Below are 22,030 nucleotides of genomic sequence, written 5' to 3'. Positions count from 1 at the left end.
TCTTAATCTCTGGCAGAACAGTCAATCTGTTTCTGGAAAGTTCCACCCAAGTCAAGGGGATTAAACACAACCTCCCATTGCAGTTGGCTGGGGGGAAGATGGATGAAAACTGCATTGCACAGAGGCACTTTATGAATTTGCAATTTGTTTAAATGCCAGAAGATAGTTAAAAAAGCCTGTAAACAAAATTCCTTCATTTCATCGAACTATGAAGCTAAAAGATTATTTCAGACATAAAAATTAAAATGTTTTACTCTTAAAAACACTGTGCAGCATCCTTTCTTCCTTTGTACCCCCCACCTCTTTCCATGCTGGGATCACCAGCAGCCTTCCAGCCCTTCAGCCATGCCCTGTGGAGAGGTGTCCCAGGAAGGCAGGCCAGCCCCTTGTTGTGTTTCTCACTGCACGGGTACTCCACAATCTCCTTCTGCTCATAAAGCAGGGCAGAGCTAGAAATAGTGTGTGCTGACTAAGCCAATTGGCTGACCCTGGAGACAGACTTTGAGGGGAGTAAAAGCATTTGCCTCTGCAACATCAGAGCACAGAGGCTGAGAGTGGGAGCAGTGCCTAAGTCAGCTCTATCTCTTCATCAGGTCAGCACCATCCGTGTCCTTTAGGAAACTTCTGCGTTATTAGTCTCTTTCTTTGACTTGAAGCAAGAGTGGATTGTGTCACATGGTTGAGGAAACAATGATAAACACTTATCCACCCTGTTAATAAATCACTTGCAAGACTGTGCCTGACTGTGCTTTAATGGAGGAAATGGGAGGGACTGAAAATTGACCCCTTGCCGCTCCACAATTATTAACGCAAAGGATTTTCAACTGCTGCTTATAATTTTTGGAGTTTGGGATCCTCCTCCCCCCCCCCCCCCCCCCCCCAAATCTAGCCTCTCCCTGACTCCCAATAAATTGCACAGGATATTAAAAAATTGTATGAAAACTGTGGAAGCAGCAAACTACGGGTTTTAAAAGCTGCTAGTTATTGTATTGATTACGTCAAAAGGACCTGCTGCCAGTGGCAACTTGTTCTTTCTGTTTCAAGTCTGTGGTAGCAGTTTATGTAACCCCATTTTGAGGAAACTTGCTCGAAAACAATACTGTAAAACTGCCAGCTCCCTGGTGGAGAAAACTGGCAAACTTTACTTGTCTGGGTTTTATAGAGCCACGGATATAAATAGAGAGTGGGCCTGTGTGTGGCTCTGTTTTTGTTTTCCTAGAGTTTGCAAACACATTTTGTGTCACTGACACACCACATTTAAACAGAGTGCACTGTGTGATTAAGTTAGTTTAATTTTGTCAGCATTTGGCGTTTGCTGATGCAGAAGGAAATCTTGTTCTCTGCTGTGTCTACATGTGGATGAAAGGAATAAAATATTTACTGTGCAGAGCTGAGAGACCAGATGCTTCTTTACTTCAGAGACTTTTAGGGAAGGGGAAGTCAGGAAGTGCTGCAATTCATTATTGTGTCTCTGGCATGAAATTTGATGGAATTTGTTGTGTTTTTAATTAAAAAAAAAAAGGATTTTTTTTTTACCTGGTTGTAGTGTATTGTCTACTACTGTTGGCTTTTCTGTATTCAGCACTGTAGTACCACCTGGAAAAGAAATTATGCATATCATGATACATGGGATGCAACAAAGGACAGAGCAGTCATTAGGAATATCCTATATATAAATCTGAAATAGTAGCACCATTATTAGACATGTAGGTAACTGTCTATGTGAGATGAGGCATGAAAATATGCCATTAAAGATCTGGTTTACTTTATCAAAAAAGAAAGCAAGAACTCATTGTTAAATAGAGCTGTATATCTTTGGAGTCCTTGAAGCACCAGCTGATCAATCCTTGTCATGTCCCTGTGGACCTCTTTGTTTTCTAGACACTGATTTACTCCAAATCACACAGGAAGTCAGCAACTGATCTTCATAGCACCTCCTAACAGCCCCCAGTTTGTGCATTCACTCATGATATGCTGCTTCTCATGGCAGGGTTGTGAGGTCCTCCTGCCATGCTGTGTCCTCCCTGTGTGCTGTTCCATAGTAAGACCAGCTCACAAGAGAGGTGTGTGAGAATTCATAGAATCCTATGATAGAATGCTTTGGGTTGGAAGGGACCTTTAAAGGTCATCTAGCCTGGCCACACTGCCATGGGCAGGAACGTCTTCAACTAGATCAGGTTGCTTAAAGCCCCATGCAGCCTGACCTTGAACATTTCCAGGGATGGGGTTTGTACCACCTTTCTGGGCAACCTATGCCAGCATTTAACGACTCACAGTGTAAAAAATTTCTTCTTTTGGTTTAAATCCATCACCCCTCATCCTGTCACAACAGGCCCTGCTAAAAAGATTGCCCTCATTTTTCTTAAGGGCTCTATTTAAGTACTGGAAGTTCTCAATAAGGTCTCTTCAGAACCTTCTCTTCTCTATGCTGACCAACCTCATCTCTCTCAGCCTTTCCTCATAGGAGAGGTCTTCTATCTCTCTGATCAATTCTGTTTACCTCCTCTGGACCCACTTTAAGAGGTCCATGTCTTTTTTGTGCTGACAACTCCAGGGCTATACACAGTATTTCAGACGGGCAGGATGACCTTCTTCAAGGTTGCTGGCCATGCTTTTTTAAATGCAGCCCAGGATATGGTTGGCATTCTTTGCTGTGAGTGCACAGTGCCAGCTCATGTCCAGCTTCCCATCCACCAGTACCCCCAAGTCCTTCTCAGCAAGGCCTTCATTCCCTAGCCTGGATGGATACCAGGAATTGCCCTGATCGATACTAGGAGCTTGCACTTGGCTTTGTTGAAGCTCATGAGGTTCACCTAGGCCCACTTCTCCAACCTGTCCTGGTCTCTCTGGGTAGCCCAACTTTGGTCTAAGGCAGGCTTCATTTCTGTTTCAAAGAGCAGGAGAAATTAAAGACTTCCTTTTGTCTTCTTCAAGCAGACGAGAAAGAGGTGAGTGGGGTCATGGCCCTCTCCTAAGCTCACTAATTGGTATTTTTTGAAATACTTGACTTTTTAAAGCAAGCCTCATATTGATAAAGGAAATCAGCACAATTACAACTGCACAGTAGGGTGCTGATTACCAGTCAATGGCTTTTCTGTTCTTCAGCAAGCAAATGCTTGAAGCATTATAGAAGGGATGGCTATGATGATTTCCAATGGGAATGAATGCCCAAGCTATATCAGCTTTATGTTTGTGAGAATGATCTGATGGGAAATGCTATAAGCCACACAAATAGAGTAGCTCTGCATGGGGTCTGAGCAGTGCAGGAGGGAATCTGGCCTACAGCACAATTAGAGCTAATTGGGAGGGAGGCTCCATTGTGATGCTCACATATGTGCAAGAGCTCTTGGGGAAGAGGCTCTCACAGTTGTACCCACGAGAACACAGGCACCACATGCATCTGAGAAAAGAGCAGAAGGGACTGATGAAACCCCCTCTCCACTGCTCTGCTATTCTTAACGGGCCACAAGATTTACATAATTTCCTTCTATGCATTTTTTTTTTTTTAGGGGGCAAAAAGAAAAGTGCTTACAATTCAATTATTGGTAAATTCACTTCTGTGCTTTTGGGTGTTCTAAGTAACATCATACATACGATGCAGTGCTTCCCCTGTGCCCAGAACAGCTGGGCATGCTCTGCTCAGGGTTTCTAGGTGTTACAGCCATAAATTACAGTAAAGTGTCTGCACTTATATAGAAGGGCAATGTAGTAATTTTCAATTATAGTACTGAAATAGGTTCAGCCCTCCGAAAGAGCTGCTGCTCAGGAAGTCTGGTGACTTTTCCCTTGTCTTAGAGTTTATAAACTGCTCCCTAAAGCAAAACCTGCAAAAATTGCCAGAAGGAGTTTCTTCTGCTCAATAAGCTTTCCCTAAAGGGCATGTGGGATGCAGTCTTGAGCTCCCTGAAGTGCAGACTATGAGTGAACAGGGAAGGTGCTTGCACAGATCTGTCTTCTTTCCCTCACACAGCCTCCATCTATGTGAAATACGACTCTACCTGCTGGGCTTTGCAAGCCAGCCTTCAATCTAGGCCTTTGCAGGAAGCCCCAGAGTTTCCTGACCTGCTCTTTCCTTTCAGAAAAATAAATAAATTACAATGGTTAGTAACACTGAAAGCTTTCTGAGCTACCTTAACAGATTACAGACTATTTTATCAGACTCCCTGCATGGCTGCTTTCAAAAAGAATAAGATTCACCTGGGACACTGATTTGAAAAGCAGTGACAGTGACCGTGCAGTGTCTTTTCCACTCAAGAATTGTTTTTCAATTTATGATTTGCCACATGCACTTACAGGAGACACTGGCAAAGCTTGGAAAGGATTTGATGCTGAAACTGCACTTTCATTTGTATCTGCTGTCAAATGTTCTACTTGGCTGCTCCAAAAAGTCAATCTTTTACTTAAGGTTTCCCAATGTCCTCTTGGACAGCTCTTGACAGATTTTAATGCCATTTTAGATCATGGATATGAGAAGCAATAAACATTTATTAGATAAGCACATCAGGGAGCAGTGATGAAATAACTTCTGTCACTGTGTCCAAAAATAAGCTCAGTTACTGTAGATGTATAGATCTGCTACAGGAAGAGCTCATCAAACAGACCCAGAGCTTGGTGCAGCAAGTGACCTCCAAGAAGAGATCAAAAATGTCACGGTGCAGTGTCAGATTTCTCAGAAGGACAGTGGTTTTGTGCAAAAGTTGGGGAATATGGAAACTAGCTCTGTTCCAGATGCAGACTGTCTTATGTCTCTCCCTCCTATTTTCCTGCTAGTGATGGCACCTTGAAGAACATCAGCCTCTCTGTGGATGTAATGGGATGTTCACAGGGATGCTCACAAAAATATTTCTGGTGATCTATGTGTGAGCATGCTTTAATGAAACAAATGCACTTTGCTTCTGTTTAGGAAAGGTTTGGGACTGAGATTTGAGTCCTACACTAAATTTTAGGTATGGAAGCATATATATATATTGAACCTAAACAGTATTTAATTTGCAGTTCTTCAATTTCAGACCACAACCCTCAAAAGGTTTTCCAGCTTTTTTTTTAATAGGAGACAAGTCTGACTAGGACATTTGATTAGACACAATTCCTGCTCAAAAAAAAAAAAAAAATTGCTTTCTCTTCCAGCTAGTCACTATTATTTGCTTCAAAAATTACATAGCTGAGAAAACAATCAAAAGTATTGTCATGTGTAAAAGGCAGATGCCCATGTTTTGACAGCACTGGCAATATGAACTGCATACCAATGTCCATTTATGTTGAGTGATTAAATCACTGCAAACATTTAGCTGGTAACTGGTGATGGATATGAGCTACAATGAAGCTGCAATGGAATGAGGATGGTTTCTGCACCTGTCAGTTGGTAGTCATCACCTGTGCCACTGTGACAGTTTGCCTGGTCATCATCACACTCATCCAAGGGTTTGCCTTCAGAAACGGTGGGGACGGCGGTAGGAGCTGAAACAAAATCCAGTGGTTCAGTTAAGATGTGCTGGACAATCAGCATGCACTGGGCAGTAACATTTTGATGAGCACCATGTGCTGTTGTCATGTCTTCTAGCTGAGGAATGAGACAGCTCTGCTTTGCAGGTTAGTTAGTATTTCTGTGCAGCAGGACATCTCTCTCCTGCCTCACTCTGCTGTATCTGAACTCAAGAGTTGGGCAACCAAGCCCCAGATTTTCTTTTAACTGGCTGCTGAGTGTTGCTCCTACCGATGAAGAGTGAAAGCCTCACAAGGCAGGATGGGACTCTTGGATGGGGTGTGAGGTACTAAACCCATCATTTTACTGCAGGCTGAATTGCCTGTGAGTAGGCCTGTACGGAGGAGCAGCAGAGGTGCATGTTTAGGGTGGCAGTTCTGCAGCACCCACCATAACCTCTGCAGAGCACACATAAGACAGGAAGTGTCTAAAGAGGGTCCTGATAATAGTGACAGGAAGGCAGCATGATGTAGAATCACTTTGTGAGCAATGAGCAGATCTGGAAGGGGTTTCTTTTGTTTTTGTTGAAGTTATAAATAAGACATCAGTGATGTCAGTCACCCCTCCCGGCCACCTGCCTGCTTCTCCTTGGTGATTTCTTTCTGGTAGCTGCTGCCTAACCAGTAAAAGTCTGACCTTTTTTATTACAGTTAAAAGCTTTAGATTTGTGCAAGATGCCAGAAAATATATCTTTAACCCAGTATCTGCAAAACATACCACACCTAGAATATCAGAATACAGATAGTTGGTGTTTTGTTTAGGTTTATGTTTTATGCTGCAAGTACAGTTCCCTGGCTTAAGATAACCACTCTGGGAATGTGATCCAGGCTTTTGTCTGTTCTCACCCACTGTTATTTTCATTAACAATGCTCTACTCTCATTACAAACTATGCAGTAACACCTCTTTTTTTTTTCCTTTGCCTTTCTACTGTTCCCAGAGCCTGCAGATCTTAGACACTGACTTCTTGGCCTGAAAATGTCAGGAGGGAAAGTAGTTTCTGAAGTAGATATAATCTGGGATGAAACATGGCTCTTTAGGACTCTGACCTGTGCCTTACAGGTACAGCTGAGCCTTGGTTAAAGAAACAGTTTTCTGTACCTATTATGAATTATGCAGAGCATGTGTCCCCCTCTGGGACCTCTCTCTGGCTTTCTACATTGAGTTAAGTTTCTTATCTTGATCTTCTTGCCACTGTATAGCCTCCAGCTTGCCTGCATCTCTGCCATCATTTCATATAAGCCCCCCTGGGATGCTTCGAGCACACAAAAATTCCCTTTGCTCATTATTGCTGGAAAGCTGATTTCTACTCCTGCCGGTGCCTAGCTCCATGTTTCTTTTCTCATCTCAACTCCTTTCCAGCTCAGTAAATATTAAGTGACTTCTCTTCACTGAATTCTCCCCTTAACATACAGTTACACAACAGAGTTTTCTTATTATGCTTCTCCCGTGGGTAAGTGGGAATTGACTTCAGTTGTCCATGGGTGACTGACAGGTGAGCACCCTTCAAATGGACGCCATAGCAGAAAGACAAACTCAAGAAGGTGTGTCCCAGGGAAAAAATGTACTTCCAGGTGAAGTTTGTCTAATAGCAAAGGCATTTTGTCCTGTTAGTCTTCCCTTTGGCACCTCCATCTCACTGAGCAATTTGTTCTTGATACATGGTCCATGGATTTCTTGATATCTAGGTGGCTTCAAGAGCCCTGTGACTGAGTTTACATAACGCAGGTGCTGGGTTTTCTTTCTTTTTTCCTGTGCACATAGCACAATAGTCTGAAGGGTGTAAGCATTCCCACAGGAAATAAGGACTTCCTGCAGGAACTAAGAAGTATTTCCAACCTCTCCACTTTCCGGGCCAAGTGAGAAGCATACTTATTCAATCTGGCCTTCACTAGAAAAACACAACACAGAACTCATCAGTTCTCACAGCACATGCCTCCCACTCTTCCGCCTTGGGGAAGAAACGATGAGAAAGAAGTGGAGGCACAGCAGTTGGCTCCATTCAGCTTGGAAGTTTGTTCAGTTCCTTCTGTACAAGGAACATCTGAATCCCTGGATAAGATGGTTTGTTATCCAGTGTGGTGTTTAACTGCATGGTTTATAAGCCATGCTACTATTGCATCATCCATCAGACAAAACTGTGAAATTAGTGTAGTGTTATCTGTAGTTATCTCTGAAGATAAATAATTATTGTTTATATAAGAAGAATCAAAGCTTGTCTTCATGTCACTATCCAAGGATGATGTCTAAACTTTGCTTTTCCTGGTCTTTTATCTTCTACATACTCTTGCAAAATGAAAGGAACAAGAGGTCCCTTTTACCCACCAGAAGGAATAGCGCAGGCACTGTCCAGCCCAGTAATCAGTGTCCACTGTAGTGTCTGATGTGATTTTCACATCCTTTGAAGGAGCAAAGGACAAAATGGCTATATTTAGTGCAAAGCTCCCTCTGCATTTTCAGGAAATGTCTCTTCCAGGGTTGTATTATGGTAAGAAAGTTTAAGTTCCTGTCTTTATTGTTTCCTAACAGCTCTATGATTCTCAAAAGTATAATCATAAGCCTGCTTAAGGGAACAGAAAGCCATGTGGAGAATATCACTGTGAATCAACAAAGGAATGGGAGAAAGAATAATATTTGAGCCTTGGGCATATTCAAATGTCAGCAAAGAAGGAATTGATTAGGCCAAGAAACAGCAGTAATGGCAGTCGTAGAAGTGAGAGTCTGATGTGCTGCCTGTACAGACACAGCCGTCTTCAGCAGTAGTCCAAGTAGGGAATGTATTTATGAAAATAATAAAGTGCATTCATCTCTAGCAGAGCAATTACCTTCGAGTTCACAGCCCAGCAGCTCCATTCTCAGCCCCAGCCCTCCATGTGTGGCTCTCTCAGGGTAGACGCGGATGAATCTGGTCGAGACAGGTTCGAACGTCCGCAGCTCGGGTGTGTCGTAGTTGGTGTTGCCTTCAAAAGTCTGCAAAGCATGATAAACACTACTTGTTAAAAAAAAAAAAAATAGAAAACCCCAGCTTTTTTGAACAACTGTCTTTTTTCCTTCAGTCTCTGGTCTTTGAATTAGGTGAGCTGTGGGCCAGATGCTAACTGTTTAATAAAGGTGATCTATTCCTGTCCTAAATGAGAGTGGAAAATGCATAGCTAAAGCTTCTCGGAAAAGTAATGCATTTCATTCTTCATAAACTCAGTGGCAACCAATCCATCAGGGTCATAACAAGAGCTGAGTGTTTAATGAGACATGTTTTTAAATGACTCTCTGTTCTGGGCTTTAACTGGGTGACATTTTCAACACTTCTCCGGGAAAAAAAAATGGCTTAGGTGAAGATCCTGTCACCTTTTAAGTGGTTACAATAATAATCCAACTATTCAAGAGAAAATTTGAATCTGATTTCCCCCAGTGACAGAGTTTCACAAGTTGTAGTTATTTCAAAAGGCATAAATTAAACTCCAGGAACAGTAGCTGCAAGAGTTCTTCCACTGAGCCTACTATTGAATAAGAATAAAAAGAGAGAAATAAAGAAGAAAGCTGCTTCCTGACAAAACTGCAATATAATCCAACAGGCAAGGCAGGTCAGGAAATCTGCATTTCAGACAAAGCTCTCTTCTCTGGGTTGCATTCTGTGTTCTTCAGCCATAATGCAGCTCTCAATGGCATTTGTTTGACACCTTTGGGCTTTTCTTGTCAGTGATCTTTTACATATAGAACAAGGTGTAATTTGTATTTACAGCAACACCTCAGGTGCCCCCGTGGAGATGATCAGTCTTTAGAATGAATTAACTGTACAAAGGAACAGTCTTTGCCACAAAGAGTTTATAACTCAAGACAGGCAAAATGAGTTACTTTTACCCTATTTGATGGTAAAAAAACCACTTTGGACTATTGTGTATAGAAGACTCTAAAGTACCAAACATGAAAAAGTATGTAACAGTGCTGTAAAAATAAAGCATTTTCATCTTTTCTATGAATTACTTAAATAGCAAAACATTAAAAACCATCTTCTTTGAAGGAGACTTAAAATTTTGGATTAGAAGTGCTATTTTAAGATACTTGCAACTCATAGCTGCAGAACCTGAAGCTTTCTTCAGGAGGAAACCACCAGACACCCTTCATTTGGATGAGAACTAAGGCCAGCCTGTAATGAACTCCTCCTATTGATCTGATGCAGGCAAAACAGAGGCTATGGGAGAAGCTGTCTGTATTTCTCAAGGCACAAAACCAGAACAAGGAAACCTGAGTGCTGCTTCTATTTTCAGTGCAATCCTAAAAGCTCTTACTTGTTTCCACTGTACACCTCTGTATATGAGTCAGTGGTACACAGCCCCTTCTGTACATTGATTAGAGTGCCAGTCAGAAAAGCCAATGATAATGGAAGAAGAGAAGGCTCCAGGGGGAACCTTAGAGCCACCTTCCAACACTTGAAGGGATCCTAGAGGAAGGCTGGAGAGCGACTTCTCATAAGGGTGTCTGGCAATAAGGCAAGGGGGAATGATTTGAAGCTGAGGGAGAGTAGGTTTAGACTGGAGCTTAGCAAGAAGTTCTTTGGTGCAAGGTTGATGAGACTCTGGAATAGGTTGCCCAGGGTGGTTGTGGATGCCTCCTCCCTGGGGGTGTTCAAGGCCAGGTTGGATGAGGCCTTGAGCAGCTGAGTCTAGTTGAGAGATGTCCCTGCCCATGGTGGGGAGGTTGGATTACATGACCTCTAAGGTCCCTTCTAATTAGCCTAAGCCATTCTATGAACATTAATGTTTCTGCTCCAGCCTCCTAGAGGAGACGAGCTCCAAGGTGCCTTCCAGGGGCACTGGCTGACCTGGTGTTCTGCCAGTGCTTAGAAGACAGTTGTCAAAATTCAACATGTAGATGCCCTGTCACACCCCTAATTAACATGGAATTACGTATTATTATAATTGAATAGCAATATAGTGCAAATGATTAGAAAAGCTACCTACCATGTGAGAAAGAATGAATTCCATTTTATGTGTAAAAGGTAGACAGACACACGTATCTGAGGAATCCTTGCTTCCTTTTTAATAGTAGTCTTAATAGCAACACATAATAATGAAAACCCTTTTATAAAAGACATCAGGGCTGGAGTACTGACACATAGGCATTAGGATTCAATAGGCATCTCGAATTATATTGAATTATTGTCCTTTGTAGTGCAGAGCTGCCTGTGATTCAATTTTGACTGATCATTTAAAACACATACTGATATTCTTTGTGGGGGAGGAGAGAGGAATATGCAGTAAAACTTCACTTTATGAGTGCCTTTTATGCAGCCTATGTCACAATTTGTTTTGCTGATTTACAAAGATAAAAGTATAATAAATAATAGCTAAACAAAAGAGAAGCTAAACTGATGAGAGGGAAAAAAAATTCTTGCTAATATCTTTTAAGATGGAAACAAACATTGCAGCAAAATTCATATATTCAAAGAATGGTTTGGGTTGAAGGGGACTATATAGAGCATCTAGTTCCAACCCTCCTGCCCTGGCCAGGAACACCTTCCACTAGACCAGGGCGCTCAAGGAATCATCCAACCTGGCCTTGAACACTTGCAGGGGGAAAAATGTGAGAAGGTTGTCCAAAAGGCAGAATAGTGGGAAGTTTCTTATACCAGAAATGATGAGAGAAGGTATAAAAAAACCCATAAAAACGTAGAAGGAGGAAAGTAATAAGAAAGAGAAAGATGATGTTATTGAATAAGCTCAACTACGGACAGGACATACAAATTGGATCTTGAAATGAAAATGAGGTTCTGAGTGGTGGTTATTCAAGACCTTGTGATGTTCAATCCTTTGACTGATCTAGGCTAAAGGAGAAAACATGCTGTATATTTACAAAAAAAAAAAAAAAAAAAAAAAAAGGAAAAGTAGAAATTGGATCAGCCGAAGAGGAAGGAGTTATGATAGTCCCAGTGAGAGCAGCTCCAGGCAATGGATGATAAGATCACACTGAGAAACAAGGTGAGTTTTATCCTTGGGTTATGTTCTGTTGTTATGTTTACTTTGTCACTGCTCTTTCTTTTCCTAAATTGCAGTTGTTTGTTTATTGAAAGTCAAGACTTCTAACCAAGTGAAATGATGTGTTTCATTTCATGCAACAGGGCTGTTTATAATCCACATTCCTGCTGTGACTCATTATAGCATGCTGTCCCATCCAGCTCTACTTGCATGTAAGAATACTACTTTCTAGTATTAATATTTTAAATCCCTCAGACTCCCAAATCATGGGATTTATCTGACTCCTTTTAAAGAAACCTTGTTCTTCAGAAGAAAGTTTATTAAATGCCTTGAATTTTTTTGGGGGTAGGATTATAATTATGCCACAAGAGAGCTGAATTCCAGCTTTCTCCATTCCATTAATCTTGAAAGTCAGTTTCTGGTAGTGATGAAAGTTGAGGATGGGCTCAGTGCATCAGTTAGCACAGGAGTTTGCTTGTCAAACAGCTAACTTCTGACAATGATGGCAAGTGCCTGTATTAGAAAACAGAAAGCCATGCAGCAGACGGCGCGCTGCTTTGAAAGCATATGGCATTATTTTTTTCCCTGGTTGAGCCACAGTGTAGAAGTACATGTCAAAACAACATCTATCTTAGAAGGAAAATGGTTAGATCCCATTGTTGATTTACACTCTCTTCACACTTTATGATGAAGTCAAAACTCTTGGTAACAAGAGAAAAGAGATGACTGCAAAGGCTGAATTCGTTTAGTTTTAATCCCCAAAACAAATGATGAGAAGTGATGAGAAGTGAGAAAATGCAGACATATTCAGTGAGATTAAAACAGGAGAGAATGAAGTCCAATGTTTACTGAATGTGCTTGGAAAAGCTACATCCATGGGCCCACTCAGCTTTTCCTTGAAGGAAACACAGGTTTGTCCAATGGATGAGTCTAGATAGCGACACAGCTTTTACATTTAATTTTCAGACTACCACAGAAGAGATATGGAGCAGCTCTCCAGAGTCCCATCTGACAAGCACCACACTGATTTGCCTTTTGAGGACACATTTCTGTTTATAATTCCCTGTTCATCCCAGTACTGCAGCACCAGTTTGTGAACAAGGCTACATACCCACTGGCTTCCTCAAGGAACAGGGTAGGAAGACTGAAAAAGGGTTGTCCCTTTTGAGGTAAAAATGTACTTTGTGAGCATTGATAACCACAGAGGATTGAAGACTTAACAAATGGAATTTGGGGTAAATAAGCTAAACACTTAGCACAATTCATGCCCTGAAAATTATACAAACAAAAAAAGGGCACATTTCAAGAAACTCTTCTGGGCTACTTTTCTTTTCCCTGGCATTTAACCCAGCAATCCATGTGGCCCTCCTCTCTAAATATCTTGCAGTTTCTGCTTGAACCTATGAACCAGCTGCCCTTTATTCCCAAGCACCTTTCAAGATGCTGCACTTGTAACAGTACAATTTACTTTTCACTTGGGGTGGGATAACACATCAAAAACTCTATCACTTTTAGAGGTACTTGGATCAGACCACTACAGAAAGCCTGTGAAGCCCTCAAAGCAGTCTACAGGCAGTTCAGAAATCTAACAGGTACCACACTGAGTTGAGTAACAAAGCATTCTCATGCAAAAGGAAGCAAAAGAAAAGTTCTTTCACTTAAAGTAGAAAAACTGTAAAGGAAATACTCTTTTTTGGCAGTGGTGTTTATTACCATTGCACAGGATTTTGCAGCCACCCCTGTCAGAAATCAAGTCTGATCTAGCTGTTGAATAAACAAAGTCTTTGCCGCTCAGAGAGGCAAGTGTCCTAAGACCAGCTCCTGCCCTCAGGCATGGACCAGTCCTACAGCATCCCTTCAGGGTTGTTGCCTGAGGAGTCCTCCTGCTTGGCTTCACCCCAGCTGTGTGCCTTTTCTAGGCTTGTAGAAATTTAATGCAAACATTTTTTGGTGAAATGAAGCTTTTCTTAGTGCAGAGCTTTCCTCCTTACCTTTATCTTTTTCTTGCTGGAATCCATGATCATTTTCCAATCTGACCCATTGTTGCTGTAGCCAATTTTGAATTTTTTCATGAATACTTTGTTTTCTCGGTGCTTGCCTCCTTGAACAATTATGCCCCTCACTTGTTTTTCTTCACCAAGGTCTATTTGAAGCCATTCATTTGTGTATGGATGGGTAGTTGGTGGCAGTGCCCAGCCTGAACGACTTGTTATGAGGCGAGCATTTTCTGGGATCCAGTTTCTATCCACTTGAGTAGATGCAGTAATCTGAGAGTCAGGAATGAGCCCAGACACCATACCCAGCATCCCAGAGCAAGGGTAATCTACAGAGAAAAAAAATATCCAAGCAAATAAATGAACTAGTTGTTCTGAACAAGCACTGAAACAGGACATGTCAGTCGATTCAACTACCATAAGCAATTACTTAGCTCTTTCTCATATCCAAACTAATGTCTTTAGATTTGTATATAATTTTCATTTGTTCAGGCTTGCACATCCTAGTTTTGGCAGGAAGTACCAAAATACCACAAGTATTTCTGGCTTGATGGGAACCAAAAGGATCAGAAAATACTACGCTATTCTTGTTTTCTATTCTTCTGGCTGAGGCAGGGTCACATCTGAATTCGTGACTATTTCCCTAGAGAAAGACTCCAAAATCAGCCAAAAGCTGGTTGCAGATTACTTAATTTTTGATTATATTCAGAATGGGTGTATTTAATACATTCTGTAAAATATAATTCATTGCTGTACTTGAGTTTTTTTCTGTTGTATTCTTTCAGTCTCTCAGGCTTTGCTTCTTTTATGGTCCCAGATGAATATAAATTAGAAGTAGGAAAAGCTTTTAGCAAGGAATGAAAATTTCCAATCTAGAATTTATCAGCTGTTCTGCTAATGTTACCTTCATCTAATCTGAAAAGATTTCACAGAATGACCTGAAATTCCATAGCACAGTAATCAGCAATCTTATCTTCCTGCTGTATGGAAACCAGTCCTAAGAAACATTTTCAAGGTTAAAGAAATACCTTAAGGAAAAAATCCCAACCAAACCAACCCCCAAACCTGGAACTATTAAAAATTATTGCCAATGAACTCTATTTAATGCTGGATAATTTTTCTGAAAACTATCCTTGTAAAAAATATTAGATTGTAAACATTTTCTTTAATCTATAATTTCTTGTATTTTTATTTTACAGATACAAATGCCTTCATTTGGAAATCCTAAAACTGAAATTCTCTGCTTATGGCTTTTTTTTTTTTTTTTTTATTTCCCTATGTTAGTGCTTTGATGATAATGAATTCCTTTTGCTGGTACTTCAGAAAGCACTTTGGACTGTCTGATATGAAGTAGTTATGTTCCTATACTGATCACTAGCAGGCACCTGACTGTATATATCTAGTTGATTGAACTGGGTTTAGATCTAAGTCTTTGTACCTCACAATGCTTTTTAAATATAGTTATGTATGTTTGTTCCTTGCAAAACCTGCTGAGAGCTACCTAGAAAATAGCAGGCATGAGAGAGAGGGATTTGAGGGTTAGGAAGGAAAAACAAGATGGGAATTTGCAAAGTGTTTGTGTATCTTAGGTATTTTGCATGGAACTGCAAAATAGTTGCAAGAAAAGTAATTAAATCTGAGATTTTTTTTTTTCACTTTGTGAAGCTGAACACCTAAAAGGTAATGCTAGAGCAACATTCAAATAACACGAGATGAATGGGTTCTTTTCTCCCCTTCCCCTTCCCCTTCCCCTTCCCCTTCCCCTTCCCCTTCCCCTTCCCCTTCCCCTTCCCCTTCCCCTTCCCCTTCCCCTTCCCCTTCCCCTTCCCCTTCCCCTTCCCCTTCCCCTTCCCCTTCCCCTTCCCCTTCCCCTTCCCCTTCCCCTTCCCCTTCCCCTTCCCCTTCCCCTTCCCCTTCCCCTTCCCCTTCCCCTTCCCCACCACAGTGGAGATAGTTAAGATTAATTTTGCTCTTAAAAATAAACCTCACAGCATTGGCAGAATGAATTCCCTTGCTTTTAAAATTGTTCCCCAGCCTTACCTGTTATCTTGCAGCCATAAACTTCAAACCTCAGTGACACTCCGTTTTCCCAAGTCACAGGTCTGATTCGCACAAACCGTGTTAGAACTGGTTTGGCAAAAGCTCTATAAACAACCTCTGTGGGATTGCTATTCCCTTGAAACACCTTTGTGTGGAAAGACAAAGTATGTATGTGTTAGGCTTTCTTTTCAGCTGTGTTTGTAATTCTGTGCTTTACAGCTAGGTACAATACGAGGTCTAACCAGGGTTATTTTGGAGCGAGACAAGAGATCTGCACGGGGAAGTATTTCCTTGAAATCCTGACACAATTGTTGCACATAGATGAGCTTTGCTTTGTAAGGAAAAAAAGATGTAAGGCTTCAATGATACTAAAAAAGTACCTTGACACCTGCGGAGCCCCATAACCCACTCTAACACTGCAGAGCAGACCAGGAGAGCTCAGGGCCCTCTTGAGAGCAGGAGCTTGCCTGTCTGTAGTAAGGGTCTGTCCACCCCCTGACTATAGTGAGGTGTCCCTAATGCTTGGATCCATATGCAGGAATGACATACACTGGTGTTTATCACTCAAGGACAGCTGTGTCCTGGAAGAATCACTCAGTGCTCCTTTAGGACAGTTTTGTTTGTTGTCCACGTATAGAATGATGCAAAAAGGTACAGAACCTCAGGTCCAAATCGGAGGTTTGGATTTCAATTAGACCCCGTAACAATTCTATATGCAGTTAGGATAAAAACATATAATATTTTGCTGTCCTTGGGCTTAAGAGCTTTGGAGTGCGTTGTGAAAACCTTGCTTTGTCCACCTTCTGTTTTTCACTCTCCTTTTGAGACTTTCTCCTTGCATACTGAGGTAGAAGTCTATTTAAGATCTATAAAACAGGCTCTAAGATTTTCTCTGTGTCCCTTGAGGCTAACAGGCAAATTAGATGAACAATGACACTTCCACAAGAAGGGACAGGATTGTGCTATTCTTTCATGTTGAGGATCCTGCAGACGGGCTTCTTCCTAGCAGAGATGAAAACTTGCAATGTTCCAGTCCAAAGAAGGTGATTCAGCTTCCTGCTTCTGCTTTTTCCTCACGTAGAAAGGACCAATTTCCTGTTGTTTTCCATGGCTACAAACCCCTCTCCTTTTATGGGAGATTCTACCATTTCTTACACACTCTGCCTACTTTCCTGTTTGTTACTTGCAGTAGCTGCAATAATTCGGACTGCACAGCTGTCAACTCATCAGGCTCACATCTCAAGTAACTTAATATAGGAGTTTTGTGTCTAGAAAGAGGTTTTAAATGGAGCTGCTTTTCTTCCTGGTGACTTTTTGTCTCTGGGACGACCTGCTGTAGTTTTCTCAAGGTTTGCATCTGGCTGAGAAAACAAATGACTCCTCAATAGTCCACAGCTCCTTATGTGTGGTTAGTTCAACCCTTGTGGGAGGCTGCCTTGAGGAGATCTGGGGCTGCCTTCTTTTGTTGTTCTTTCAGTAGCTTTTAATTTGAATAAAGACATCAGAGGGGGACAGGTGCATAGTTTTTCATTTTGTTCTGATCAATGGGAAAACAGCTTTTGATTTTGCTCTGATCAACAGCAAAATATTGCCACTTTAGAAACCTGATTTTTTTTTAATAAACTCTTTGAACAAATTAGAGTCCTCGCTGATGAAGGACAAACACGTACAAGAGAAAGTCATGTAAAACACACTCTTGGAAAGTTTACAAATTAAAGTTGGTAATGAAAATCAGGCATGGTCTGATTTTGAAAGAGGCATTTGTTCTGATTAGAGGAACCAGAGCCAGGAAATGCTGTGTCTCATATGAGACATAGTGTTGGCTCCTCTTGTGACTTTGGGCAAGTCAGTTATTGTATCATTATACAGTGCCTACATTGTGGCATTTGACCTTCTAAAGTTCCTTCTCTGTAAACCCAGGATAATACCTGTCAAAGAGAAGCATTCAGGGTTCATTATTTATTGTTTTATAAAGTGCTTCAAAGAAGAGAGATGTATGTGTTAAACACTGCTACCGTTTTGATTAGATAAATGTAGTGGACTTGGCATGGCCCTTACAGATGAATCGGGAACAAACCAGTAACCAAATATTTAGAGCTAGATATGGTTACACTTGATAGTGTTTAATGTTACACAGCTCTTCTGGGTCTTCACAGAAGGGTCACAAAAAAGCTGTTTTGAAGGGAGGTACCACAAAACCTCTTCAGTTGCATCAGCCCCTGGCAGCCTCTGAGGATGTTGCTCCCTAGCACATCTTAAGTGAGGTGGGAAAGGAGGCACAGCCTCATTGGGACTATTCCTGTGAGAGTTGGAGCAGAATTGACTTCTCAGTAATGAGCTTTATGCTCATGGTATTATGAAGATTTTTTTTTTTTCCTCTAGTGTCAAATAATTGGGAGGTCACAGAGAGCAAAGCTGCTGCTAAGTGGAAAGGTGATAAAAATCTGTAAGGATGGAAAGATGTGCCTAATTATCTGTCTGTATGACTCTCAGCACTGAGAAACTGGAAGTCTAACAAACTACTAATGCCATGACTTGCTAGCACTCCTGCAAGACAGCATGGTGTGGGGAGCTGAGGCAGTGGTACACTGTCTATCCAGAGCCCCACTGCAGATAAGGGACCTAGGTAGTTTTTTTTAAAGGTTCCCCATAATGTTTACCTCAAGGTCATGCAGAAAATCTCTGTCAAACTGCAAACAGTAGCACACTCCAGGGAAAAGACCCAAACCACTCTAATTATGGTGGGTGCAACAGACAGGGCAGCTCCTTGCACCCTTTTCAGCTGCTCTAGGCTCTGGATTCACAACTTCCTATTACTATTGAGACAAGAGCTATCTTTTGGATTTGGGATTATTTTTAACCCTGAGCAACCCAGCCGAACCTGTGATCCCTCTTTCTGTAACAACTGATAGCAACCAAATTGGCTGAAGGCAGGTAAGAGAAGAAATACTTACAACAGGCTTGTTTCCTTCCTTCAGTGTAATCCAGTCCTCTCCATTGGAGCTGACGTCTACACGATATGATTTCAGATAATATTCTTTCTTTGTTTCTTTTGAGATGGCTCCTTGGGTCCCAATTCCAGAAACAAAGCGGAGGAGGCCCAGATCTACCTGAGGGAACACAGGAGTTGGGACGTGAGGACAAGCGGGTCAGAGCCTAACAACACTGCAGAAGCGACACTCCCTCCACACCCCCCATGTTTTACAACGATGTAAGGACTTTATATGAAGGAAATGGCAGCACAGTGTTGATGATAACAAAGCCACAGTCTCCTTATTTGCAAACAGACTCATCACAGGAGATGGGAACATTTGTCTTATTAGCCAGGAGGGCTACTCACATACCAGAGAATTATTGTTCCTCTGTGGTACAAGAGACCTGCGGTCGTTTTAGGCTATGCCTTTAAAATTTTTCACAGATCTTGAACAGAAAGTAGTAAAATGTAAATAAATCAGTATTGGGTGTAAAAAGGAAAATAATGATTGTTCTAAACAATCCCATTGGAGAGATATCTACCATAAGATTTGTTTTCTGAAATAATCTCTCTCTCTTCTTGCTTCCTCGGGCTGTGAGATACTATCTGGCTTCTGCTTGACCTTGGCTGCAATGTTTTGACTGGTATTAACTTCTCTGCTTCTGTCTCTTGTCCCTTGTGTACAGGGGGGTAGGGAAGAAGGCAGGAAAAGGAGAAGCTATTAGCTTCCCCTGGTCTTTGGCCAAGGGGGTTCCTTGTGCTGTTTGTTAATTGTAAATATTATAAATATTGTATATTTGTACCCATTCATTGCATTCCATTGTAGATTGCAGCTTTGCTTGTAAATACAGCTTTCATTTGCTTCCAACTGAGCTGGTCTGGCAAATTTAATGTTGAGGGGGAGGGAATTTTCAACCCACCACAAGCTCCCATCAGTGTGAGTGGGAAGCATCAGAGAAGTTACTTAGAGAAGTTCCACAAGGACTAGTCTGCTGAACAATCTTAATCCTTAGCTACCTTGCATAGGTGCTAATGAAATTTGCTGAGGACACAAAGCTGCAAGACATTGTCAATACAGAGGAGCATCATGCAGGGAGAACTGAATGGCCCTGAGGACTGCAGTATTACAGTTGGGATGAAATCAAAATCATGCACTTAGGGAATGATAACAAGAGTTCAGCTAGCACCCAAGAGCTCATCACTTGCACGCAGAAGAGGAGAAAAGAATCCCGTGGTGTTTTAGTTAGTCACAAGATAATTATGAATCACTGTCTGATTTTGTTGGGAAAAAAAACAAACGAGTTTCTTGTACTGTAGCATGTGTTTGAAGGAAACAGAAGCATTAGCATGAGAGCAATAATTCTACTCCAAGTGTCAAATGTAGTGATTATTAGAAAGTAATGGCATTCTGAACATGCTGGAGAACTGAATGCTACATTGTGAACGTAAATGTGTGTTAAAGGCCTTTTCCTTCATGCATCCTCTCTTTTTCTTTCATGAAGGTACACTGCAACCAAATGGATAAGGGCTTCAGGTTAACCTTTCCCTCCCTCAGTTATTTATTTGTCACCCAGGTCTCTTTGCTCATCGCATCCATCATGTGGCAGCACAGCATATGTGTCAGCTTGGTTTGGGAGAAGGATGATGAGCTACTCAAGTCAGTTCTGCTGGAAAAAGCAGTTTTTTGTCCCAGTGCACAAGTCCAGCTGCCAAATGGCTGAAAGCAGGCCCAAAACTTTCTGACAGGCAGATTGGTGACCACAGCTTTGAAACACCTGCAATTTCCTTGCAGCCTTTCTTTAGCTTTAACAACAAACCAATTAAAATAAAATTCATCATGGTCTTTCTCTGCAGCTAGAACCTTCTCTTTGTTTCCTAAAGCAAATAATTTCATTTCAATATAAAATGATACTACTCACAAAATATTAATCAGAGTAAATTTTTTTGCCCCTAAACTTCGGCCATCCAGACTTTTTTTTTTTTTTAGGATAAAAATAGGTTGAATTAACTCTCTTGAAGTGAATGCCCCATTATCATCTTAGGCTTTTTCATTATTTCCAAAGTACGTAGGCCGCAGAATATATGTTCCCTGTGTCCCACAGGCATCCTTTTTCCTGGATGTATGTCATATATCCAAAGGCACTGGAGCAGTTAAGTCAACATGCTTTGCATTCTCTCTCTAAAGGCTGAAGGAAGTGCTATTGAGGACAGACTGGCTGCTCTCTCAATGCCCATGTCATACACAAGGCATTTTGAAGTTTTCCAGCACAAGAATAGCAGCCTTGTGTCCCACAGATAGAACCAGCTTTCAGGGCAAAGCCCCTGCCCCAGTTTTTAAGGCTGGTAAAGTCTGTGTGTAAGATTTTAGCCCTTGTCTTTATGGAGGTGAAATACTGTGACATTTTGTTTTGTTGTGATAATAATAAAAAAAAAAAAAATCAGTCTTAGGGGAAAAAAAAAAAAAAGAAAATCCCAGCACCACCTTCCAAAAACAATCAAGTGATTTAAAGTAACTGGAGAGTCTCAGATGTTAGATTGTTGCAATCTGAAAGTTAATGGGGGAATCTGGGCATCATTGCACTGAGCAATCTCAGCTTAACTTCAAATGCTCTCCAAACTGTACTCCGCTGATTGTAAAGTGTGCTGCACTGAGTTATGTCCAATACCACATTCACTTCCAGGCTGAAGTGCACTTGAAAATCTGGAAGTCTGAGGGAGTGCAGAGCTAAGTTATTTAAATGATCTGCTTCTCTTACAATTTGAAACAGCTCTTCAGTTTTGAAATGATTAGGGTCCCAAGCCTGTACCATTCCAACTGATTTGAAATGATTCTAGTAGGGGCTTTTTAATATACAGTAAGTACTTCATTGTGCATACAGTCAAGCAATGGCCTATTACAAGAGTTCCAGGGATTTGAAGGCAAGTTAAAATTTAACATGGGGGATTTAGAGGAAGGTCTGATTACTTGATGCCTAAGCTAACATTCAGGCTACTCAGGATTGTCCCATCAAAGAACTTCAGGCCCCCAAGTTTTGCTTTGTTCCCAGTGCTGGTTTTCAATTGACCCCTTTAACTCCTGGGACACCAAATATCCTACAGCACCCATCCCACTGCCCAGAACTAACTCCTAAATACACAAAAGATAGAGACATGCACCTTCATGCCTAAAATCTGGTAGAATTCAAAAGGGAGGTGGAATTTCTCCTGCCAGAAGCTAACAGCTCTGAGAAGACCTCTAACTTACTGCCTTATAGGTAGGTAAGAGGCAAGCTCATTAGCTCTCCTGGCTACAGTGGCAGTACAGGAGGAAGCAGGTATCTTTTGGTGTGAGGGAGAACATCTCTTCACATAGATGTGTTCTCTCCAGACCAGCAAATCTTTATATGCCTCTTGAAAACTGGAACTACATCAACAGCATTCCTCTCCTGGAGGACCTGGAGGCTGATGGCTTGAGTGTTCAGCTGCTTCCCACAGCTTTAAAGGCCTTGCAAGAGCAAAATGTAACCTCAGACCTGCTGCATTTCAAGGGGTGTTTGCTCACAAGATGATAGTGGAGAAAGGAATAACCTT

At 41.4% G+C, this 22,030-nt stretch overlaps 1 protein-coding gene across 1 annotated transcript in view; it reads right to left on the bottom strand.

The window, feature by feature from the left end:
* Positions 1-22,030, bottom strand: part of NRP1 (neuropilin 1) — a 112,636-nt gene that overhangs the window by 15,401 nt on the left and 75,205 nt on the right. Inside the window, 6 exon segments of the mRNA XM_054390201.1 lie at positions 1,537-1,596; positions 5,353-5,457; positions 8,306-8,450; positions 13,444-13,775; positions 15,487-15,631; positions 18,441-18,596. Coding sequence (XP_054246176.1) covers positions 1,537-1,596; positions 5,353-5,457; positions 8,306-8,450; positions 13,444-13,775; positions 15,487-15,631; positions 18,441-18,596 — 943 coding nt within the window.

Source organism: Indicator indicator, chromosome 20 (genome assembly GCF_027791375.1).
Source record: "Indicator indicator isolate 239-I01 chromosome 20, UM_Iind_1.1, whole genome shotgun sequence".
Lineage (NCBI taxonomy): Eukaryota > Metazoa > Chordata > Aves > Piciformes > Indicatoridae > Indicator > Indicator indicator.
The sequence above is the reverse complement of the archived record's forward strand: the minus strand, read 5'-3'. Positions and strand labels throughout refer to the sequence as shown.